Genomic DNA, 10,857 nt, shown 5'->3' with positions numbered 1-10,857 from the left:
CCCCGGGGCCCCCCCCCCCCCCACAGACCTGCATCCCTCGTGTCCACGATGAAATCAGACATCTCGAAAGTCCGGCCTTCTGACAGGCCACGGCCGTAGACTTTGGCTCTGCGGGCATCCCCGATCTCTGACTGGACCACCATGATGGACACGGGGCTGTTGGCCACGTGGTTACCGTTCTTCTTGATGCTGACCAGGTGTTCACCCACCTCCCGGGGGATGAAGGAGATGCCTGGACCAGAGCACAGATTGGGGGTTATGAGGTGGGAGGGAGGGGTGAAGGGGAGGAAGCAGGAGGGAGACACACTGGCCAAGAACAGAAACAGGACTTCCTTCCTGACTTTCTGGCAACCCAGGGTGTCCAAGAGGGTTGTCAGCATCATAAGGCAGAAATGCTTGGACTCTGACCATGCATGTGACCCAGCAGGTTTATCACATCACACTCCAAGGTGCTGCCAATTTCCCAGGCAAGGAATGGGATCCCGGGCAAGAGGGAACCCCCATCTCCCACTCAAGACGTCCCGGCTCCTGCCGGGAGGGCAGTCTGAGCTCACCGATGTGATTGTTGGGCAGCCTCTTTAGGAGACAGGGCTCGTCGCGGCCGGACGGGGCCTTGATGCTGGCCGTCAGCGTGCTGAGGTCAGTCTCACTGATGTCGAGCAGGAAGTCGGCAGCAGACCCCAGCTTCACCTGAGAGCACCGTCTGCTGTCGTCTGGGAAACACCAGCCCCAACACAGCTCCATTACACGTGGTCACCCTGGCTCTCCAGAGCTCTCACACCACATGCCATTTATAGATGAACAGGCAAGAATTAATTACGCAAACTTAAGTGACAAAAACACGCCCCGGACAATGAGCAGACCTAACCAACGAAGAATGACTGCTACTTATGCCTGGTTACAGGGAAGACCTGAGTCCACACAGACCACATTTATAACACACTGAGAGCATGATCTGAACAGAGAGCACAACAGGGGTCAGAAGCAGGGCTTTGAGTCAGCTAATCTCCACCTGAATCCCAGAATACCCACGTGAACTTGGCTAAGCCAGTCTCTCCAATCCTCAGTTTTCCCATCTGTAAAAGGGACACAAAAATCTATCTAGAAGTGATGCCGATGAGCATCTCTGAGCTCATTTACTCATGCAATAAGTATTATTTGAATGCCTCTATCTGAGGGCCTCCTTATTTGGATGCTGGAGTCAAACTGGCACAAATAAGTGCCCTCCAAATGATGTGCTTGCTTTTCCCGGGATTACCAGCTGAAGAAGGAATTTAGCCTATCTAATGTTGGCCTTGCACCCCTAGTTTGTTCCCAAGGAGACGCTGTGAAACCTAAATCTCAGACATGCCTAGCCTGCTGCCCCAGGTCTGATGGGAGGGGGGCTTATTGGGGCAGGGAGCCTCCAGCAAGTTGGGCAACTCTACCTGTGATCTTGGCTGTGAAGGGGCTGCCAGGGATGTGTTTGTCATTGTACTTGACCAGAATGCTGTAGTCGCCTGGAAGGGTGGGCAGGTAGGTCACCGTGCATGTCCCATCTTTGTTGTCAATGCAGCTAATTTCCGCCTTTGAGGGTCCCTCAATAGCCAAGTCCAGGCCACCTGTGAATGAAAGGAGGGAAGGAGAGCCATCAGAGAGAGTGTTTCTGTGTTTCAAAAGGGATCACCACTCATCCGGGACAGCCCTGATGCCAGGAACGTCAGACTGACACAAGCCACGGACAAGGGGCGTAGGTCAGAATAAAGCTATTTACATGGTGAAAGTGCCACTGGGAAGACACTCCACCATCTGAATTCTTCCTGCAAGTGACCCTGAAGTTCAATTCTTCCATATGTGTGGGATGAGGAAGGGATGCAACCCCACGCGCCAATCACACATACGGGAGAGAGCGTCACACACAGACTATCACTGCTGCTTGGGGGCTGGATGCCATCATGAAAATCCCATTAGAATCGCAAATTTAGAAATTCCTGGGATGACAATGCACATGCGCACAGAGCTAGAATAAGCCACTAAATGATTCATGTGGCCCTGTGGATACATGTACAGGTGCAAAAAGAACAAAACCAAAAATGTTATCTATCAAAACGCACATAAATTTCAGGCAAGTCACATAAAACATTTCATAGTATGAATGCGATTTTAATCAGAACACGAAGGACTTTAAAATTTCTGTTTTGGGTAGAAGACAGAGGAGCTCTACGTAAGAGATTTATATGAGAGAAAAGACAAGACAGATACTACCATTCAAGAGCCTTATTTTTAAAGGCTTCCCTGGAATTACATCCCCTTAACTCTCCAAATGACAGCTGAGACCCACAGAACCACAGTACCTTCTCCTGCGTCCTCGGTGACAATGGTGAAGGTGGCGGTTTTGTTGGCCACTCCATACACCAGGCCCGGGCCATATGCAGAAATGCTCCCGCTGTTGGGGTAGTTCACGTAGAACTGGAGCGGGCTCTCTGGGTTTGCAAAGAACACACACAAAGTTGGGACTCATGGTGGGTGGGGGGGGATTCACCCAACAGCAGCGGGTGTGGCATCTCCTGGGCAGAGCAGAATGCAAGAGGAGACTCTGTGGGGCTCCCCATCCTAGGACACCCAAGGGGGTCTACTCACTATCGACCCTTCAGTGATGACATGAGAAAAACAGTCCCCAGGGTGCTCCAGACTAGAGGGGGGCTGAGGCAGGGGAATCTGGCTCAGATGGACAAGTAAGGAAGGAACAGCTACACCGGGGCTGGGTGATGGTGGGGAGCAGTGGAGAAGAGAAATGACCCACTATAGATGGAATGTGACTGGAAAGGTTCTTTGGGAAGGCCGTTGGCCCATGACTTTCAAAGTCTGTGAGCCCAGCCCGAGGAATCTATCCCACTGTGGTCCTCTCCACTCAGGCCCACTCCCAGCCCTAGGCAAGTACTTCCATTTCCACAGAATTCAGATACAAATTAGGAAGAGAACCCAGGGTCCAACAACAGGGGGCTGGTTAAATCAACATTAGTCTACTTGCAGGTCACTAAAAATAATGAGGGAGATCTATGTATACTAACTTGAGAGATTATCCATAACGTGTTGCATTAAAGAGAAAAAGGCAAATTGCTATATAAATGTCAATATCCCATTATATTAATACCCTATATAATATTAACACCTATTATAATACCTATATAATAATATATACCCATTATAATATATTCCTATGTAATATTAATACCATTACCCCAGTCCAAAATAGAACAAAACTGCATGCATATTTGTAGGTACAGAGAGAGACATTTGAAAAGATACACACACCAGCATTGGAAGTAGAAGGAAAATGGTAGAAAGACATTTTTACTTTTTCTGTATCTGCATTTTTAGAACATTTAAATAGAAGCAGATAAATACACTTTTGCTTTAAACACATAGTATCCATACACATACACATAAACTAAAGCAAATATCAAACTGGGAGAAGTATTTGCAACTCCTATCACAAAGGATTTATCTCTCCAATATTTAGACTGCTCTCAGGAACTGATATGACAAAGGCCAATCATCCAAGAGAAAAACTGAGCCAAGGATACAAACGTCCAGTTCAGAGAAAAAGAAATACAAATAGCATTGATACTTAGCCATATAGAAAGTTGCTCAATTTCATTCACAGGAGAAATACAAACAAAGCAATACTGGTTTTTAACTATCAGTCTGGCAAAGATCCAAAAATTTGAGAGCCTATTCCATTGGCAAATTGGCGGAAAAGCAGGTGCCCTCCTACGTGGCAGGTGGGTATGTGAACAGGAAGAGATTGCGTGAAGGGCGCTTTGGTGAGATCTGTCAGAATTGCAGGGCTGTTGCCTGTGCCCTGCAATTCCTGCCCTGGGAACCAAGTATCTCAGATACACCCTGGCAGGTGTGAGATGATGGGTGTGCAAGGCTATTATTCACTGCAGCATGACTAGTAATCACAAAAGGTGGGGAAGAACCCAACTGTCCTCCAGTGGGAGAAATGGTTCACGTATAACGTTCACCCAAATGGCCAGACACCATGAACACTCTCTACTATTCAGATGTGCAAAGTTCTCCAAGATACACTATTAGATGAAAAGGGCGAGGTCAGAATAATGTGTAGTGTAGGCTACTGTTTATGTAACAAAGGGAGAGGGATTAAACATCTGTATCCCCATCTGTTGCAGAGTCTTAAAAATATTCTGAAATCTAGCATAAAACATCAATAACAGTCAGGTTCAAGGAGAGGGTAGATGGGGGATATGGGTGGGAAGGAAACCCGTCTCCACATCATTTTTAAACTACATAGATAGGTTATGTACTCAAAAAAAAAGAACAAGAGCAACACTGCTGGTTGATGGACATGAAACTTGAGCTGGCTTTCCTTGTCAAGGGCAGTGTGACAATAAGGCAGCTTGTCCTCTTCTCACAACCTCTTCTCCTGTCCCACGCTGCTCTGGGCTCTGCAGGCCCGGCTGGAAAGTCCCTTGATGTGCCTCACATTTTTCTCCCAGCTCACCCTTTGGCCATGCTTGGCATAGTGACAAAGACAAACAATCGCGGACCGAAGGGCCTGCACTGTGACCCAGGACACTTAGCTGTGTCATCCCTGCTGGAAATTAGCTGGATCTACTGGGGTCACAGCCTGTTTGGCTTTGCAGGGACGCCCACACTGCATTCCCAAATCTGCCACTGAAAACCATACAGCAGGTGACTGAACGACTGACTACATCCTCCCAGATGTTCACGTCCTGAATCTTGGAGTCCTGCAGGGCCAGTCAGCCAGGGCACTGAGCCCGACTTACCAGGGATGTGGCTGCCCATGTATTTGATGTGCATCTCGTGGAGCCCGACCTCAGTGGGAGCGTATCTGACAGTGACCGTGCCATCCTTGTTGTCCACAATCTCAGGTGTGGCTGTCTTCCCAGAAGGCATGTGGACCTCTCCTGTTGGAGCACATGGAGACAGGGCAGTAAGCCCACCAAGATTTCCCCCGAGAAGCTGAGCACAGAGGCACAGGTGGCCTTCAGAATAAAGGTTTTCAGATACAAGAACACTTCACACCATTGCCTAAAACACCACGTTCCACAACCGGAAGCAGAGACGTACCTGCCTTTATTTTGTTCTATTTTGTTTCCACAAAATGCAGCAGGCAACTCACAAGTAAAGGGTCTTCTACTTTTGTACTGACAAATGAGAAGCACAAACAGGACTTGAGAAGACCATGAGACCAATTGGATTGGTAAAGCGTCAACTCAAAGAGAAGCAGGCATTGAAAGGAGGCTAGGAGAGGAAGTAACTCTTGTACAATAGACCTCAGGGTCAATGTCATATCTGGAAAAGTGGAAGAATAAGAGAAGGCAAGAAAAGGGGGGAATAGGAACGTGATGGTCGAGAGAGATCTAAACACAGTGGTTCTCCCCTTACAGAGCATCTCCGGCCCTCTGTCCAGGATGCAAGTTATAAATTAACCACCTCTTCCGAGATACACATATACACACAGAACATTCTGCAATCCCATGGGCTCAGGGACTGACCCAGGGATGCTGGGTTCCGGACCCCAGGTCTGGGGGACAGGTGGAACCAGCTCCTGCGCACTGTTTGGAGAGCTAGTGCAAGTGAGTGAGAACAAGACGGCTTTCACGACAGTGCTTACCAGTGATTTCTCCTTTCCTGACAGCAAACGGAATGACCAAGTCGAAAGGCTTAAACCCCAGGCCGTTCATGTCACTCACTGGGACATAGGCCTCTTCAGTTACCTAAAAACAGGAAGCAGTGGTCACTGGGTAAAGTGGACAACAGTGTGAGCTGGGGAAGCCACAGGGGGCAGAGCAACTGGGAATTTTGCAAGTTCGTACAGCCAGGATTTGGGGATGCGGCTGCCCATGCATTGCGGGCTTTGGCTAACGAGCTCTGGGGCCAGAGCAGAACCTGAAGAATTGGAGGAATCATGCTGACCAATTGCTAAAAATCCCTAGGCTGTCTGCTTGTGAAATTCCCATCAGCGCCCAAGGGAAAGCGGAAAAGTGAGAGACAGCAATGTCTGTGAGTCCCAAGAGGTTCCACCTGGAAAGGTTTAGTTGCCTGTGGCCTGGAAAAGAAGGTGCGTTTTAAGTGGCAGAAAGTAGCAGCGGTGGCTTTTCCCCCTGGACAGAAACCAAATGCGCAAGTGGTGGCTTTTAGAGTCAGCAGGAGGGCTGAGACAGCTGTCCATCTTTCTCTTTAAACGTGGAGACAAACTGCACCGAGCGTGATCACAGACGTGGTGGGCGATTCGTGGAGTGCGTACGATGACACAGGTGGGTCTCATTACAGAGAAAGCCGGGATCACTGTGATGCACTGATCAGTGGGGACAAACCAATGACCAGGACACCCAGAGGGCTTAAGCAATCCCCAAAAGCAGGCTGCAGCTTTTCTGCAATGAAGGCTGAGTAAACAAAGACATGGAAAAGGGAAAAATAAAAACAAAAACAAAAAGTGTACCCAGGGCCTGAATCCGGGGGGACATGCATTTACCAGTGCTTCCTCCACAGCTGTGACTTTCCCTTCTGTGGCCTGGTCAGTGGCAAATGGAAATTAGTTGGGAATCACATTGAGGGACATTGCGACTCAGTAGATTCTACAACCCGAGGGCTGCTTCCTCCCCATCTGTCTTGCATAGCAGAGAGCTACTCCCTGTAGTGGGAGCCTACCTTCTTCCCACCGTTGTGGAGAGCAAGTTGCCATCTCCTCTTCAAATGTCAAATCCATATGCCCTCTGAACCCATGACCTGCTTCTAGGAAGCAAGCCTGTAGAAATACTGGCAGGAAAGTCTATAGGTAAGTCATGTGTGCAAAGGATTTTACTGGAGCCATTCACTGCTGGGAAAGGCTGAAATAACCTAAGTGTCCATCTGTAAGGGAGTCGGTTAAGTAAATTATGTAAGTCTGTACAGTGGACCCTGGTGCAGCGATTCTGAAGAGGCGATCAAGTGAGATCAATTAATATGGAAGGGTATTTACAGCATATTGAGGGAAGGAAGCAAGTTGCAAAGCAATGTGCATGGTTAATCTCATGCACAAAACTGACATGTTTCTTGTATAAGCAGCAGAAAACCTAATGCTGGTCACCCCTGGAGCATGAAATTGGGAAAGGGGTCTCTTGTTACTTGGTATGTGCCTATAGTTATGTTCTAAAAGTTTTTATAAATTCATTTTTTAAAAGCCAGAGACTTTGTGTTCCTGATCCAATCACCTGATAAGGGATGGGTCCCCTCTCAGTTCCTTCTTCTCCCACAATAAAAGAATTGGAAAGCCTCCCTTCTGGAGGAAAACTTTGTGCTCACGTTTAGCCCCTTTTGTGTATTCTGGCATCTCAGAAAGGGGCCTTCACTTACAAAGGCAGCTTTGTAAGCTTCAACGTTTGCAACAGCCCTATCCCCCACCCCCTGGACCATCTCAGGTTGGGCGACTCTGGGACACATCAGCCGGGAAGATCTTTCAGTGGCTACGCGATAGCCTTTGATCAGTGACTTTTTCTTTTTTTTGGCAGTACGCGGGCCTTTCACTGCTGTGGCCTCTCCCGTTGCGGAGCACGGGCTCCGGACGCGCAGGCCCAGCGGCCATGGCTCACGGGCCCAGCCGCTCCGTGGCATGTGGGATCTTCCCGGACCGGGGCACGAACCCGTGTCCCCTGCATCGGCAGGCGGACTCTCAACCACCGTGCCACCAGGGAAGCCCTGATCAGTGACTTCTTAACAGTGACAGGCAGAGAAGCTGCTAGACCCGTGACTTGCTGTGCACGTCCGTGAGATGTATTTAACTGAACCAGCCTGCTGGGGCTCCTGCAGACATTTGCTGCAAAGGCAGTACAGGGTGTTCATGTCCTTTTGGCCCCAAGCCTGCAGGGGAAGACAGCGAACCTAGCCCCAAGAGGCCAATGAATAGAAAGTGAGCCCATCTAGGTAAGGCTGGAGGAAGCTAGGAACGGGAGAATGAAGACCTAAAGCACGTGCCCTGGGTGTCACCCCTTCCTGCCTCCAGCAGTTGTTAGGGGGCTATAGTGCGTTTTACACAAAGGATCCTTGCTTTGTGTGCATTCCAGGGCTGAATGGACATTCGTTCCTAATGAGTTTGGTGGCCTCCACTGCAGGTTTCTGATTCATCTGCTAAAACGGTCCTTGGTATTTTCTTCCTGATTCCCTCACTCACACCCTCCAAACGTGGTCTCTTATCTCCAGCCCATCCCAACAGCAGGGCTGTGACCTCTGCCCAATTCTAACCAACCAGATAAAAACTCCTGTGGGCTAAAAACAGATTCTTAGAACTACAACTGGGACTTCTCTGTAAATAAGAAGGACATAAACTTTCTAGCTGCATCTTTTTCTCCCCTGAGGAGAAAAACACTCCCAAATTAACAGCATCAAAAGTGTTTACATCCTCGAGACATAAAAAGGCTCCAGGTCTCTGGCACAACGTTTATAGATAAACAAACATCTATGGAAAAGAATAAAGGTACAGCAGATTATAGAGTGGGAGACAGACACGGGCTTCTGTCTGGAATGGAGACTTCGTGTCCTTCTCTGCTGCTGCATAAAGTGAAATCATTAGATGGAGCTTTGTAGGCTGTGCGTGGGGCCAGGCCACTGAGTTCTGTAAACTTTGTGGTCTGCTGCCCATGGCATCAAAGGACACAGGTGAGGACGGTGCTCAGCAGCTGTCCAGAGCAGGCAGTCTGGGTTCAGTGGACTTGAGTCTGAGCCCCGTTCCTATACAGCATTTGTAAAAGGGCCAACAATGCTTAGTTTTAAGGGTTAGATGAAGGACTGCTCCTAAGGTTTCTAACCCCTTTCCTGGTTGAAGAACCTCAATAATCAAAGGAAGATCTAAAAGTCACTCAGATTTGAAAATTAAAGGGCCGAGACATTCTCTGGCTCAGAGGGTTTGCATAATGGTTTTCTTTTATTCCAGATGTTCCTAGCTTCCAAAAAGACAAGTTATTTCCCCCTCATCATCAAAGTCTGAATCTTTCCAAAAGACAACTGGAGGTACTTTGAGTCCTGGGATATCAGAGTCAAGTCTCTAGACATAACAGCCTCGGAGAGAGAGGAAGAACAAGCAGGATGAAAAATTGTAATGTTTTACTCATAGACGTTTTTGTCAAAGCGTATCTTTCTGAGCTGGGCTTAGGCCAGGACATTGCCTAAGATCCTTAAGAATGATGGACACTTTGGTTGCCAGTGATTTCCTAAAACCCCTTAGAGCCAAAGGGTCCCTGGGTTTCTAGAGATTACTGCAGGATTCTGCAAGGTCATGACTGCTTAAGACAATTTTTTTTTACAGAAAAGAAAAAAAAAGTGGCCGGGGATGTCTCAGCCAGGGTTTAACAAACAGCAGTCGTTACTGTTCCTGCTAACAATAGCACGCTCTAGAGAAGGAATTTTCCTTACCATGACAGTGAAGGGGCTGTTGGGAATATCAACGCCACCAAAGCGCACGTAGATGACATAGGTGCCCGGCTTGGCGGCCGTGTAGAAAATGTCATAGGTGCCATCCTCATTCTCGATGACATCAGCCTCAGCCTCAGTGCCGTCTGGGGTCAGAACCGTGCAGGTCACTTTGCCTCTCCCGGCGGTCTTGGCGTCTACCACAAAGCCCACTTCCTCGCCAGTTTTCACAGTGGAGGCGATTCCAGGACCTGGAGAAAAGTTTAGGAGGAGAGAGTGGAAGCTTCAGCCATGGACAGCAGCTAAAGGCCCAAGAACAAATCACACACGTTCGTGTTGTATCTGTGATTGTTAGACCTTCAACTGCCACCGTGCAGAGGGATGTCCCAGAGATGCCCTGGGGAAGATGCTGCTCCAGGGAGCATTCTATCCATTACTTATTAAATAAGGTGTATCTGCAAGTTCCGAGTGATAACCATGTGTTAAACCAGCTTTGCCAGCATTCAAGTGTATGGGGATGAAGGTCAACTTTCATCAGCAAACACATACTGGGCGTTTTCTTAAGTGCCAGATACACACAAAGGTGAGCAAACCACAGTCTCAGCTCTCAATATGCTCAAAATCTAACAGGGCAGATGCATGCAGGCTGGACACCAAGAATGACAGCTGAATCTGTGTTGGAAACACTGAGGGGGGACTAAGTTATCAAAAAAATCATCAATGGTTCTTCAAAGAAGCATCCTGCAGCACATCTATGGAAAGTTCTATGAATTTATACCCCAGGGTTGCCACGCTGACCGAGGGTTTCCTGAGAAAGGGGAAATGGCTGAATTCTGAAGGCTGGGTACCCTTGGCTAGGGAAGACTTACAACCTCTGTCTCCAAATGATGACCCGTCTATCTGTCTGTCTCTCTGACTTGTGGCACCCCTTTACTGAGGATCCACAGATCAGGGAGTGCAAAAAACTGTGAATTAAAAGCACCCTGGCCAAAAAAAAAAAGCAAAGTGTGTAGAAGCAACAGGGAGTGATAACATGCTGAGACAGTGAGTAGTAAGGGAAGACTGAAGTTTGGCACTGAATGACAGACTCAGAGGTAGGGCCAAAGGAGCCCCCAGGCTGAGCAGAGTATCCTGCCTGAGCTGCAGGAAGAAGGAGAGCCTGGAAAGCCAGGAGGAAGTTCCCGCCCAGTATTCACATGCCCTCAGGTTAGCAAAGACAATCCAGCTGTCTCTGGAGTAGCACAGACCTAGGAGGTGGCAGACTGGCCATCGTTACAAAATTTCTCAGTCTTATGGTGGCTGAGCCAAAAAGAGGCAAGCTGAGCAATTTACAGCCTCACCCTGAAAGCCACAAGATTTTCTCCTTTCAGAACAAGATGAGAGGGCTTCCCTGGTGGCGCAGTGGTTGAGAGTCCGCCTGCCGATGCAGGGGACACGGGTTCG

The 10,857-nt window shown here is 48.5% G+C and overlaps 1 protein-coding gene across 4 annotated transcripts in view; it reads right to left on the bottom strand.

The window, feature by feature from the left end:
* FLNB (filamin B) overlaps nt 1–10,857 on the bottom strand; it is a 141,800-nt gene that overhangs the window by 21,709 nt on the left and 109,234 nt on the right. For 2 of the 4 annotated variants that reach the window (XM_007469007.1, XM_007469008.1), the window contains 8 exons: nt 9,418–9,665; nt 6,473–6,544; nt 5,645–5,747; nt 4,794–4,934; nt 2,334–2,462; nt 1,428–1,601; nt 555–713; nt 29–232 (listed from right to left, as the gene is read on the bottom strand). In XM_007469007.1, coding sequence (XP_007469069.1) covers nt 29–232; nt 555–713; nt 1,428–1,601; nt 2,334–2,462; nt 4,794–4,934; nt 5,645–5,747; nt 6,473–6,544; nt 9,418–9,665 — 1,230 coding nt within the window. The remainder of the gene's footprint in view (nt 1–28; nt 233–554; nt 714–1,427; nt 1,602–2,333; nt 2,463–4,793; nt 4,935–5,644; nt 5,748–6,472; nt 6,545–9,417; nt 9,666–10,857) is intronic. The other 2 variants (XM_007469009.1, XM_007469010.1) reach the window with 2 other exon arrangements.

This window comes from Lipotes vexillifer, unplaced genomic scaffold (genome assembly GCF_000442215.2).
Source record: "Lipotes vexillifer unplaced genomic scaffold, Lipotes_vexillifer_v1.1 scaffold989, whole genome shotgun sequence".
NCBI lineage: Eukaryota > Metazoa > Chordata > Mammalia > Artiodactyla > Lipotidae > Lipotes > Lipotes vexillifer.
The sequence above is the reverse complement of the archived record's forward strand: the minus strand, read 5'-3'. Positions and strand labels throughout refer to the sequence as shown.